This window comes from Zalophus californianus, chromosome 1 (assembly GCF_009762305.2).
Source record: "Zalophus californianus isolate mZalCal1 chromosome 1, mZalCal1.pri.v2, whole genome shotgun sequence".
Taxonomy (NCBI): domain Eukaryota; kingdom Metazoa; phylum Chordata; class Mammalia; order Carnivora; family Otariidae; genus Zalophus; species Zalophus californianus.
Genome location: NC_045595.1, coordinates 41,283,239 through 41,298,125, shown reverse-complemented (window position 1 = coordinate 41,298,125; position 14,887 = coordinate 41,283,239). Strand labels below are relative to the sequence as shown.

General features: G+C 37.2%; 1 protein-coding gene across 4 annotated transcripts in view; it reads left to right on the top strand.

Moving 5' to 3' along the window:
- CNTN3 (contactin 3) overlaps positions 1-14,887 on the top strand; it is a 333,748-nt gene that overhangs the window by 77,781 nt on the left and 241,080 nt on the right. For all 4 annotated transcript variants that reach the window (XM_027585016.1, XM_027585017.2, XM_027585018.2 and 1 more), the window contains exon 2: positions 4,416-4,550. In XM_027585016.1, the coding sequence (XP_027440817.1) occupies positions 4,496-4,550 (55 nt within the window). In that variant the 5' untranslated portion in view covers positions 4,416-4,495. The remainder of the gene's footprint in view (positions 1-4,415; positions 4,551-14,887) is intronic.

Genomic DNA, 14,887 nt, shown 5'->3' with positions numbered 1-14,887 from the left:
GATTCTGGAAGCCCCTTGCTGAGCCAGGGATTAACCCTTTAGGTGGTGGATCCAGGGTGTTGGAGTGGGATGCTGGGGCAGTTTTTGGGAGATGAGGTGGTAGTTGACGCGAGAAGGTCCAGACAGTGACTACTCACTAGACTCTTTACCAACTCAAAGCCATAACAAGGATTTGTCTATACCTGGGAAATTTCTTTTTCCCCTTACCCTTTGACACATACACACCTCTGATTATATATAATCTCTTCTTTTCTTCCATTATACTTTATTTCCTCAGAGGAGCTTTCCCTGACATTCCTGATGAGGGCCGTTCTCATTGAGCCTTTCATAGAAACTTCTTCCCCTATATTATACCTTTCACAGTGGCTAGTTTATAAATACTTAGTAATGATTTTAATCATGTTTCACTGCTTGTGGGCAGGAATTCCTGAGGATAGGAATCATCAGTGACCCGACAACCCCATTCCCACCTCTACCTTCCTTGAGTCTGGAAATCCCAACCCCTATTAGGTGCTCAATAAATATTTATTGAATGAATGAGTTTTCAAAAAGACTTCAGAATCTCTTTGAACGCATTTATACTTCTAAAATTTAAGTGATATGCATGTTACTTTGGGGATGCATTGTTGGGGAGATAACATTTTTTAAAAGATTTATTATTTTAGAGAGACACAGAGAGAGAGGGCAAGTGGGGAGAGGAGCAGAGAGAAAGGGACATACAGACTCCCTGGTGAGCCTGGAGCCTGAAGCAGGGCTCGATCGATCCCATGACCCATGTCATGACCTGAGTTGAAATCAACAGTCGGACATTCAACCGACTGAGCCACCCAGGTGCCCTGGAAGATAACATATTTTTAAAAGATTTTATTTATTTGAGAGAGAGAGAGCACCAGAGAGAGCATGAATGGCAGGGGTTGGGAGGGGGGAGAAAAGCAAGATTCCCTGCTGAGCAGGGAGCCTGACCAGGGCTCGATCCCAGGACACCGGAATTATGACCTGAGCTGAAGGCAGACACTTAACTGACTGAGCCACCCAGGTGCCCCAAAAATATTTTTTTAAGTTATCATCTTTTTAATGCCTTTATACACATTTTCCTGAAGTGATTTTCAAATGATGGCTAGATCCCCAGCTGTGACTTATCTTTTTGTTCTAATAGAAATGCTTTCACTCACTTGATGTCCAGTACAAAGATTTAATCTCTTGAGTTGAATTATTCATTGTTCTTAAAGCTCAGAAGAAACATTAAAACTTGAAACTTGAAAGCCTACTACCATATACAGGATGTTTGGAACATTGGAGCAACTAGTGATAGATGAGCTATGTCCTAACTTCAGAGAGTATCAATCTAGTAATTTTCTCCTTATCCTATTTATAAGTGTTTATAACATTTTCTTTATTGCAATGTCAGAACAGAGACCATACATTTTGTTTTCTATATGACAGAGCAATGCCTCTCATATTTATGTGGATGTGCTTTTTTTTAAAGAGTTAATACATTTGTTTGTTTGTTTGTTTATTATTTTTTAAAGTAAGCTTTATGCCCAACATGGGGCTTGAACTCATGACCATGAGATCAAGAGTTCCATGCTCTACCAACTGAGCCAGTCAGTTGCCCTTGGATGCTTTTTAGTAATGATTACGATGATGGTACTACAGGTTGCTTTGCTAAAGTTTGTCTTTTCTTTTTTCTTGAAGATTCCAACTACTTGTTCTTTTTACATTTGTTATCACCACATTCTTTCCACTTTTCGATTTAGTGTATAAACTTAGCTTTAAGTCCTCAAAGGAGGAGATACCAGTTCAATCACTGTTATACTCCTCAAGCCTTTCCTCTGTTCAAAACTTAGCCATTGTCTCCACACTTTAATATATCTTGCAATCACTCGAATTTTTTATGAATCTGACACATCCTGTATAATATCATTGCATTTCATGTTTCCGTGCCTTCTATGACTAACTGCCATTGTATTTTATTTGAGAGTTTTGTTTTTTTTTTTTAATTTCTTGCTTTTCTACTTTGTGTGCATGCACACGTGTGTATGTGTATATGTGTGTGAGTTTGTATAGTTTGTGTTATCCTTCTCATGATTTCTGGACTACTTTCCTTACATGAGTGATTAGAAGGAGATTATAGCATTTGTGGATGTAAGTTTTAAGTTAAATATAATCTAGAATCATTTCAGTTATCATTCAAGTTAGTAATTGAAAACATATGGACATAAAATGTGTCACTGATTGAGAAGGAATAAAAGAAGGAAGGCTTGATCCAAAAGCGTTTGATCAGCTTGAGCAGTGTAACAATCGATTGTGGTAGAATGTGTGTCCTCACTTGAGTACTTAAATCATTGAGTGATTTTGGCCCTCAGTCTTTTGTTGAAGATAGCTTCAAAAACTCTCAGGCTCATGTGCCTGTTGTAATAGACACTACATCTGCCCCACACATACCCTCTAGTTTTTCATCACTCTAGTGCACACACCACTTCCAGTTGTCACCATATGCATTTCTTTACCTGAAGGCATGTTTTTGGCCTCTGGAGCTATTTTGTTCCCCAGTGAGAGGCTAGAAGTGCTGGGTTATTAATACTCCCTGAAAACCACCTTCAAGTGATGACTAATGGGAGTTGGTGTATAAATACCCCAGCTCCCTTGCCCATTGGCAAGGATAACTCTGGGCAACTCCAAATAAGTCTTGGATGACTCTGAGGCATACATTCTACCTGGACTGGACCTCTAGACTTTCCCCAGTGAGAATAGGGTCCCATCAAACACAGGGATTAGTGGCTTTATTTCTTACCCTTTATTGGCTTCCTTCTTCCCCCTGTCTCCTTTCACCATACCCTGACTCTTTTTGTCCTTTACCACCCAGACTACTTGCATTTGAATTCATTTAGCAGTATTTGTATTAGGGGAACCCAAGATATATGCAGTTTGTAGTATTGGGGCTAGTGAGAGATGGTCATAGATCCCCTGATGGTGTAAGTTACTCACTTGCAGTTCTTAGAACAGTAGTTCTCAATTGTATTTCCACCTGTTTCAGATTCCTATGGATTAAGTCATACCCAAATCCTGGTATTTTTCTTACAATCCCACCTCTTACTTCTCACCCAAGAACATATTTTAGATTACAAGTGCACAAGAACAACATTACTAGAGGAATAACTGATTTGATATATTCTTTTAAGTACATAACTTGCAAGTTGTCATATTTTCACTATCAAAATTGTTATCTGGACACACTTCATTGCGATCAAATACATCACATCACAAATCAGGATCCCTTGATAAACCACCACTGTCTTATGAAAGCTGAGATATCTCTCTTGCTCAGCAACAACTAATACAGCCCAATCCATAGCAGCTGCTGAATCAGAGTTTTACACCTTTTCTGCTAATGTGAATGATAGTCAAAGTCATCAGTTCCCGTGTACGGAACCAGCTGAGTTTCAGCAGTCCAGAAAAGATTCTCCAATTTTAGGTGTGTATATCTAGCCTAGTTGATCATTGACCATGCACTTGAACTAGTTTCAAATGGCCACTGAAAGTAAGGCAAAGTATCCACGTAATTATTTTCTCTCAATCAGCACACTGAAGTTCATGAAAATTCAAGAAAGAAAGAAGAAAATTGTTTCATTTGCGAGATTCTCAGACTGAACAATTTCCACCATTAGCATTTTTTGATCTGTTTTATGCAGCGTATGTAATTGGGGGCTTTCTGCAATTGTCTCTGAAAAAAAATAGGCTTAATATGAGCATTGATAATGCTATTTATAATTTATATGTCTTATTAGGGATTCAGAGACAATGAAAATGGTGCTTCAAGATATCTGCATATTTGACTCGTAGTTTCATCAAAATGTTATCATTAGAGAAAATGAGAAAAGTTAGAATTTTAGGGTAATACGTTATTTGTTCTAATTATCTAGCAAAAGTTTTAATATTTAATATGTTAATATTTAATACTTCAGTATTGTTGAACATTTATAATTCTGTGAAGCTGCTTCCATCTGCATATCAGTTACATAAAGTGTTTTTATTTTTTTAATTAATTTTTTTTTTTGAGAGAGACAGAGAGAGAGTGCAAGCAGGGGGAGGGGGAGAGGAAGAGAGAGAATGCCAAGTGGGCTCCATGCTCAGCTCTGAACCCCAGTGAAGGGCTCTATCTCACGACCCTGAGATCATGACCTGAGCTGAAATTAAGAGTCGGACCCTCAACTGACTGAGCCACTCAGGTGCCGCACATAAACTGTTTTCAAAGTAACTACATTTCATACATCTTCTCTTTTGTATCACAAGATTTGTTTCATTTTAGGATTTTGAGTGGCTGTGAATGATACAGTTTTACGATAAAAAGAAAATGTATTTTTTAAAGCAACTTTTTTTCTTAAGTCTAACTTCTTTGTACATATATTTTACAGATTAAAGAATTTACCTGAAGACAAAGCATTCTGTTCATCAGAGACTGGACAAGAGTTACTCTTGCTTTTGGCAATTAAAGATGATGTTGTCATGGAAACAGTTGATCCTGCTTTCATTCATTGGCTGCCTCAGAGGTAACAATAAGCTGTATTTTCTAAATTGAGGTTGGAACTATACTTGAGTCATATGTTAATAGTTTTTAAATGTTGAAATAATACTCCACCAGTAGCAAAGAGAAACAAATATTTTTGCCAGAAAGAAAGTTTTAATTTTCTTCTGAAAATTGGATTCTCTTCCCAACTCCCTTATTTTTACAAGCCTTTCTATCTCCATAGCAAATATAAGGTATACCTAATAATGCAAACCTACTGTAGTATTATAACTATAACAGTTAATCAGAATTTGAGAATGTTAATTTATGACTTTTTTCCCAAAAAGAGCTAAAAGTTGTAATCTCTAGAATATAAGGGAGAATATGTTTTAAAAAACGCCAGTATTTTCATATCTAATCTTAAAAAGAATATGATTTTTACTTTTGCAAATAACTTATTTTAGGAATCAAAAATTAACATAGGCTGTTTTCTTTTATAATTTTTAGAGAATTTTAAATCTAGAACAAAATAGAAAAAGGAATAAGTCTTATATATTGGTTATATGAAAGCATCTATTATAAGTTATTTGATTTATTTCCTTTTTATTTTGTTTTCTGGAGGAATGGTGAAGTAAAAGAAATTTTTTTTAAAAAAATAAAGTGGTATATATACTACTATTAATTTTTTTGGTTTCTTAAATGTTGTCCTTCTTTTTACCATAAAAATTAACCAGCACCTAAAATGCTGAAAAAAATAGTATAATGAATATACACATACATGCCATTTATATTTGTTTTTTATTTGAATATTATACCATTTTACTGTATTTGTTCTGTCCATGTGTCCATGTGTGTGTTTTTCCTTTTGTTTATTTATTTGACTCAACCGTCTGAAAATAAGTTCAGAGATCATCACCTCTCACCCCTCAAAAATTCAGCGCCCATCACTTGAGACAACCAATTTTCTACCTAAGCACAATTTCTTTATGATACCTAGGGAAATTAATTACAAAAGTAGCCTGTCATTTTTCTTTTCTAAGAGGACAAAATTGGTGTGGAATGAGGACAAATGTATTGTCAGATTAAACACGTTACTTGAAGATGTGCATATATGGGAGTAGGTTTTTGAGCTCCTATGTCAAACTTAAAACATTTTTCACATATTTAAGTGAAAATATATGGCAAAAATTCATAATCAGTAAGAGATTATAAATTAAAACCTCCAACTTTTAAAGGTTTTGTTTCTTTTAAATGGGTTTTCCCCTGTGATGTCTCAGTCTTGCTTCTAAATTATTATCTTTGACAGCTACTAATCTGCATTTAGGGAAGAAGGACCAAATATTTATAGATGTTTTCCTTTTCAAGTGATCATTGGAGAAAGATAAACACAGATATCTAGACAAATACTCTTGGATTCTTTTTTTTCATTTATACAATTTCAAATTTGAGTTCTATTGTTGTAGAGAGGACCAAAATGAAAGGGATTGTACTACAGCAATGTTATTACTCACTGTATCAACTTTCATAGAGCAGCCTTGAAATTTCCCAATTAATTGAAAAGAAATAGACGCAGGAAATGGAAGTATAGTGACAGAAAATGAGATCACTTTATCAATGGCTTAAATTTTTCAGTTGTAATTTTACAGCATGTCCAGTTTGCGTTGATTGTTTCAGCATTTTTGAGAAATGTTTTACATATTTTTGAGCAAATTTATAAGAAAAGCAGTGTCCATTTTGCTAAAATGTTAAGGCATCATAAAACACTTTAAAGGTCAACTTGATTCTCTGGATATGTTGATAAAAAATCTGTAAGGATTTGTAAGGAAGAACTGGATTAATGTATGGTAAATTTTACGTAGAGTGTTATTTAGAGAAGTGGTAATTTTTATAATTATAGAGAAGAATTGGGCTCTTACCAATTTTCTAAAGAGCAATGATTTTATATAGCACATTATATACTTTGGTACTCCTCTAGGATCTATAAAATTTAGATTAAAAGGTTTGTGAGTGTGATATTCTCCTAACCAATATGGGTCATGTTTTATGTATTAAAGTTGAAACTCTGTTCATGGTATAGGGACTATCTTATAACAAATGGCAAGCAAAAACACATGTGGGAGTTTGCTTACTTAGGGTGGTGTTTAGCCAATGATATAAAGTAGATAAATGCAGCAAATGCTTGATAATTTGCATTTTCTATCTTCTCATATTTAATCTTTTGATTATCCATTATTTTGTACATTTTTTCATTTCCTTCTGCTGTTCTGCCTCTGCATGCTTCCTCCTGCAACAAGAGGCAAATGTAATTTCTGGCCAGGACTTTTTCTTAGGATGCATTTGACTGATTTTCTTCAAAAAACACTAGGCTTCATTCATTCTTAAACAGATACGTTTTTGGCATCTGTTTATGCAACACACATTGTCTTCAGTGAAGGAAATGGACAGAGCTCTTTGTCCTTGTGGGATTTACATTTTGTCATGGTGGGGTGGAAAGTGGCATCAAGTTAGAAGATGATAGTGCAATGGGGAAGAGAAGCAAAATATGGTGAGAGTATGGGAGATTGGGATGTGGATTGCCATTTTAAATAAGATAAGTCCTCATCAAGAACGTAACATTTGAACAAAGACTTAGAGGGGAACAAGTTGACCTTGTGGATATTTAGAGAAGAGAGCCCTAGGCAAAGTCAACAGTCCATGCAAAGGTTCTAATACATGATAAGCTGAGTGTTCTAGAAACAGCAGAAAAGCTAGCATGGTTGGACCAAGACAGAAGCAACAGGAGAGAGCCAAGAGCCATGTGGGGATGGATGTAGCAGAAAATGAGTCAATGACTGAGAATATTTAGAACTTTTACTCTAAATGCCCGTAGGAGCCATAGCATAGTTGGAATAGAGAAATGATTTGATCTCACTTATTTTTTAAAAGGGCCTTGGTGGACACTGTGTTGTGGATTAATTGTGGAGGGGCAAGTGAGCAAGCAGAGGCACTAATTAGAAGTTAATGCAGTCATCAGTGAAGGGGTGATGGTGGCTGACTCCAGGGCGGTAGCAGGTTTGGTAGTCAAATTTTGGGTGTATTTTGAAGGTAGAATCATGAATATTTGCTGTGGGGTGTGAGAGAAAAGGGTGAGAAGTATTTGATGTGGGGTGTGAGAGAAACGGGTGAGTTGAGGATAACTCGAAGGCTCTATGTCACCTTGTGTTTAGAGCAAATTACCTCTGTTCACCTCAAGAGGGGTGTTCCTTGTGGGTGGACTGAAGATCCAGCACAAAGCATGTGTGACAATTTTCCACTAATAGTGGGTAAAAAAGTCAACTTAGTGGATCATGACAGTGTTTTTTATTAAAATAAGTAAATTAGAATTAAAAAGGGTTGGAGTAGAATATATCAGCATGCACTGGTCACTTAGTAAATATTTTCTGCTGAGCACTTCTAGGCCTTTGGAATATAGCAGTGAAACAAAACCGACAATATCCCAATCCTCCTGGAGCCTTCCTTTTAATATATGGGTGTTGAGTCCTGATATTTCATATATTTCTTACTAAGTTGCTGTCAAAAAGGTTTAAGAGCCAGAGACCTAAGTAGAAAAGAGTGACAGAGAAGAGAACCCTCCTGCATTTTGAGAAGAAGCCAGAAAAGTAAGGAATAATAATAATGACAGCAAAGTTAATAATACTAACAATATTAATAGATGGAATCTCATTCACTCTATACTAGGCACTGCAGAAGTGCTTTACGTAGCTCCTCTAATTCACAAAAATACAGTGAGGTAGATATTATTACTTCTATCTTAGAGACAAGGAGAATAGTCTCTAAGATTTTAAGTGATTTTCCTAATCTTTGTGGTAGTAGCAAGATTTCTACTTGTCTTTGAAATCAAAGTATAGTCCCCTACTATAATCAGTAGTACTTACTACTTCAATAATTTATTTTCTGGAATAAAGTCAGGGTATAGGGCATGGGGTGAGAATCATCAAGAACTCAAGGAGATTGTTGTCTCATAACTTAATTACCTATTCGTTAATTGCTTAACCATATTAGAAACTCTAGATGTTCATTGTCCAATACAGAAGCCACTAACCGTAGTCCATATTGAGTGTACTGTAAGTATAAAGTGCACACAGATTTTCAAAGACTTGGGTACCAAAAATATTAAGATTTAAAATATCTCAGCAATTTTATATTGATTAGATGTTGAGATGATAGTATTTTAGATATATTTGGTTAAATAAAGATACTAAAATTAATTTCACTTGTTTCTTTTAATCTTTTTAAATGTCGCTCCTAGAAAATTTAAACTATGTGTGTAGCTTGCCTTTTATTTATTTTGGACAGCACAAGTCTAGACATTTATGAACTAGAAACCTGACCATTTTACAAATGTTTTTACCATGTACTAGCCCAACAGGAAACCAAATGAATTAAGATAATGGGACTTCTTTGATTTCATATGACGAGTTGTAAATACTTCCTGAGAGTGTATTCCCTTCAAATACTGAATTCTTTGTAGGATGAGTTCAGATTCCAGGTGTCATTGCTTGGTGAACGTAGACAAGCCCTGAATCAATCCATGTGGAAATTCTAGACTTCACAGACTGTATTCTATTGTGTTTTTAGTTTTAATCCTCTAGCGGGACTAGCTGAGTAAATATAAGTCTTTTGGAAAGAGACATTTCTTTCTTTCTTTTTTTTTTATTATTATGTTATCTTAATCACTATACATTACATCACAAGTTTTGGATGTAGTGTTCCATGATTCATTGTTTGTGTATAACACCCAGTGCTCCATGCAGAATGTGCCCTCTTTAATACCCATCACCAGGCTAACCCATCCCCCCACCCCCCTCCCCTCTAGAACCCTCAGTTTGTTTCTCAGAGTCCATCGTCTCTCATGGTTCATCTCCTCCTCCGATTCCCCCCCTTCATTCTTCCCTTCCTGCTATCTTCTTCTTTTTTTTTGTTAACACATAATGTATTATTTGTTTCAGAGGTACAGATCTGTGATTCAACAGTCTTGCACAATTTACAGTGCTCACTATAGCATATACCCTCCCCAATGTGCATCACCCAGCCACCACATCCCTCACCCCCCACCACTCCAGCAACCCTCAGTTTGTTTCCTGAGATTAAGAATTCTTCATTTCAGTGAGGTCATATGATACATGTCTTTCTCTGATTGACTTATTTCACTCAGCATAACACCCTCCAGTTCCATCCACGTCATTGCAAATGGCAAGATCTCATTCCTTTTGATGGCTGCATAATATTCCATAGTATATATATACCACCTCTTCTTTATCCATTCATCTGTCGACGGACATCTTGGCTTGGAAAGAGACATTTCCTTGGATAACTGAACTCATTATTAATGCCGAGTTAAAACACCATCATGGAAAATATCATATGTCTGTAAAAGTTCCAAGGGGTTCTTATTTCATCAAATTCTTCTCTTAAAATTTTAGGGAATAACCAGTGTGTTGGGATCTACTAATACTTTGTAATACCTAAAAATTATTTGTGAAAGTAAGTAGCCATTAATCTGAGAAGGGAGGATGATCTTCAGTTGTCCTTAACCTTTTTATAGTAGATATTGTGGTAGTGGCTCCAACACCCACTCTGGTCTGCAGTCATGAAACAGCCATGAGGCTTGGACAAGATTGGCACCACGCAAAGCTCCCAAGATGGACCTGTCTCATTAGCCCCAGTGATTGGCCTCAGCTGCTGAGCTCGTGGCAGTTTTTTGGCCATGACTTTTTGTTCAAACTTTGTGGAAAGTGCCCTGTCTCCTAGTGTGTCTGAGTGATGAATCCTAAAACCCTGATTGCTGCAGGTGGCCATCCTGTAATCATCAGAAAAACCAGCCTGAGAGAAGTGCTGATTCTGTGCATACAGATCAGAGATAGCAGAAGAAACCAGCTCTTCGGTGGTATTGTACTTACATGGCCCCACTCCTGGCTTAAACAGCATAAAAAGTAGTAAATACCCTCCTCCCCCATCACACCTACTCCCTTAACCTGGCCTAGTCTCTATTCTGCAGAGCTATATAAACCCCGGAACTTTGTTTGCCTCTTTCAAGAATCACGAAGGCAGCCTATGCCCCCCGTCGTGTCCCTGAATGTGTTATAACTGAGACCCTAGATCATGCTTTATGAGATGATTCAGATCATCTTGATTAATTTCTTTTTTTTTTTTCTTTTAAAGATTTTTTATTTATTTATTTGACACAGAGAGAGAGACAGCGAGAGAGGGAACAGAAGCAGGGGAAGTGGGAGAGGGAGAAGCAGGCTTCCCGCCGAGCAGGAAGCCCGATGCGGGGCTCGATCCCAGGACCCTAGGATCATGACCTGAGCCGAAGGCAGACGCTTAACGACTGAGCCACCCAGGCGCCCCATCTTGATTAATTTCTTAAGAACTGTTGATATTGTAATTAAAGATGAAATATATGATCACCAAACATGAGCCTTGGCCTCCTTTAACACTATAGATTCAGTAATGGACAACATCTACCAACAATACAAACAAAATTCACGTGTTTGGGCTGCATTTGAAAATCATACCGTTTGCTTGTTTTAAAGGCACTAGTTTGTGGGCAAAGGACATGACATCTTTGTTTGCCCAAATCACACGTTCCATCCTGTTCTTTGTCACCTTAACGTGAATCACTTTCTGTGCTAGTCTTTCATCCCCTTCATGGCTAAGGAAAGCTTTAAAAGCAAAATAAACTTTTTAAGTCTTCCCTGAAGTAATTGAGGAATATTTTTCAATCAATTTAATGACACCCCCCTTGTAATCATGTAGAGAACGAGTCTGTGGTGTTGGATGTGGCCCTTCAAGTACACTGTTGCCATAAACTCAAATGACTGTCATTTCTTCTGTGGTATTTGTGTGCAATGTAATATGATTTGATGGCACTGCTACTGGTAGAATGGAGATGTCACCAATCACTGCTTATAAATCTTGACATCCTCGTTTTCACCGATAAACTTATTTCAAATCATCGCCCTCAAATGCAGCACCCCAAATCTTGAAATGCTTTTCATTTATCCCATTTAAATCTTGACAGTTTATCAGAGTATGGATGTGAAAATCTGGAGGAAGAACAAGGCAGGCATTGTTGGTATATTTTGTTCTCATAACCTTGATCATGGATAACTCCACATATTGGATTTTTGTAAGCTTGACGGTGACTAGGAAAGCGTTTGGGGGACTTACAAAATAATGTGCCTTGGAAATGCTATTAGAGTTCAGCAAACGCATAAGATTAAATAAAACCCACAATTTTATTTAGCTCTTAAAGTAGCTGTTGTCTCAAATGTATCTGTTGATTAATTCACTGACTCCTGGAAATGCAGTGCTCATTGAAACCAACTTAATTGACTATTGCCTAAGTGATAAGCTGTCTTAAAGTACTCATCACATAAAAGTGTTTTCGAGTATCCCTGTGCATATTTTGTCCTTCCATGAGCTTTTAGCAGAGCTAAAAGGATTGGGTTTCTGCTATGTAGGGGTACAGTCTTTATTAACTCATGAATAATCGTGAACTTTGAGTATAAGACAAACACACATGCACAAACATGTATGCATTTATGCAAGGCACAACAAAAGGAATCTTGATTTTGATCAGTAGTATCCACCTTACAAATATGCATATGAGCAGAGAGAAGGCAGTGTTGTTGCTGTGACAGAGGGTGTCCCTAAATTACACTTCCTTGTCATTCTTCTCTGTTTTCACCACTTGCGGTTCAGTTTTCTGTAGTCTGCTCCAGTCTTTATTAATCTTTCACTTGAACTATTGCCCTAACCTTGTTGTTCATCTCTTTGCCTTCTTTCCCTTCCTTTCTCCAGCGCATCCCACACATTGCAACCCAGGTTATCTTTTTGAACAGCCATTCAGCAGGCATTTCCTGAATGTCTTGTGTAAGGCGTTGCAATAAATGGTATAGAGGAGGCTAAGATGGATTGGGTTGCTGTCTGTCTAGGAAGGAAAGGAGGCACATGTAAACAGAGAAGAAAAATGCTAAGATTTAAAATCCTATTTAAGAAAAATGCTGGCAAAAGAGACTGGAATGAAATGGGAGTACTCAGAAGGGAGAACTTATAGAAATGAAGAAGGTTGGGACACCTGGGTGGTGCAGTCGGTTAAGCATCCAACTCTTGGTTTTGGCTCAGGTCATGGTCTCAGGGTTGTGAGACTGAGTCCCATATTGGGCTCCACACTCAGCACGGACTCTGCTTAAGACTCTCTCTCTCCCTTTCTCTCTGTCTCTCCCTGCTGTGCTCTCTCAAATAAATAAATCTCTAAAAAATGAAGAAGGAAAAATACTCATGGGGAAGACAGCATTTGAGCTGGGTCTTAAAATAATAATAATTAGAGTAAACATGTATTGAGTGCTTTACTTCATGCCAAGCATTAAGCTCAGGGCCTTGTGTGGGTTATATCATTTAATTCTTTTGGCAACCTTCTGAGCTTTATGCTGTTGTTATCCCGGTTTTATAAATGAGGGACCGATGGCTCTTACAAGTTAAGGAATTTTCTAAAATTCACATAAGCTAACAAAGGTCTGAGCTGGAATTTAGAAACCAGTCTATAATACAGCCTCACTTCTCAGCCCATGGATGTAACCATTATTTTAAAATTGGGCATAATCTAAGAGAATGGGGCAATGTCTTAGTCTGTTCAAGTTGCATAGGCTGGGTGGCTTTAACAACGGAAATTTATTTCTCATAATTCCGGAGGTTGAGACATCCAAGGTCAAGGTGCCAGTTGATTCACTTCCTGGTGAGGTCACTATTCCTAGCTTGTTGACAGCTGTCTTCTTGGTAGGTCCTTACATGGCAGGGAGATGAAGCTCTTTGGTCTCTTCTTATAGGGACACTAATCTTTTCATGAGGGCCCTATCCTCATGGCTTCATATAAGTCTTATTACCTACCAAAGGCCCCACCTCCTAATACTGTTAAATTGGGGGATAGGGCTTCAACCTAGGATTTTGGGGAGGACACAAACATTCAGCCCATAACAGGCAGGAAGGATTATTTAAGTGTGGAGAAAAGTGTAACATAGAATTGGATGCTGGCTCTACATGGCAAGTATGGAATAGCTTTGATTATAATGACAATTAATGTATATTGAAGTTTCCTTGCATGTCAGCCCTAACTTAAGCAATTTATTTGTGTTAATTTAATTATTGCAATGACCCTTTGAGATAGGTATTATTATAAATATTATTACTTTATAGAATAGAAAGAAACTGTGGTACAGAGAGATTGCTACCTTGCCTAAAGTTGCATGCCATTATTAACCACATTTCAAACCCAGGCCATATTTCTATAGATCTACATTATCCAATATGGTAGCCACATGTGACTATTGGGCACTTGAAGTATGGCTAATCTGAACTGAGATTTATTTTAAGTGTAAAATACTGAATTTCAAAGACATATTTTGAAAAATGAATAGATTATATCCCATTAGCAATATTTATATTGACTGAATATTGAAATAATATCAGTATATTGGGTTATTTATAATACATGATTAAAATTAATTTCACCTGTTTCATTTTCCTTTTTATTTCTAGACAATGCAGATTTTATATGTGCCATGTATCTTTTTTTTCATGAGAACACTTAGGTTCTACTCAGCAAATTTCAGTTATATGAAACAGTATCAAGTATAGTCATGTTTCCACTGGAAATTACAGATGTAGGCTCTATGCCCTTAGCACACTTGAGGAGAAGTGGTAGAGAAAAGGCTAGAAGAAAAAAAAGGTGGGGCTAGAAATTGTTAAGCAAGGAATGATAGCGTCTTGACTTTGCTGTAAGACTGTTGCCCCCAAAGGATATTTGTAGGATAGATTGGAAGGAAGAAAAACTAAAAGAAAAGACCTGCCTTGGGGTTCTCGTGGTACATGAAGTGAGGGATAATTTATGCCCAAATTAGGGCAGTTGGACTTATAAAGGTAAGACTGGAGGTGGGAGAAATGACAGAGTCGAAACTGAAAAGGTATGATGAACAATTGGATGGTTGTACCTGGTGAGGGAGAAGAGATTGTCAAAGAAGACTTTCGAGGTTTCCACATTGAGTGGGAAGATAATGAGGCAATTAACAGAAATAATAAACACAGAAGGAGGCAAGGATTTGGATGTGTTTTCAGCATACTGAGTTTTGAGATGCTCAAAGAGTGGGTGGTATGAGCTGCAAGTCTGTTAAAATCAAAAGATTAGATCCCAGTGTTGGGGGGGGTGGGGAGCACATGGTAGCCCAGCAGGAGATCGAGATGGGGAGGGGTTTTCATTGTGATAGCAACTGGGGAGCCTGTTTAAGGATGATGGATGGAGAGTTATAAGAGGCAGACTGAACCCAGGGGCAGGTGTGAGAG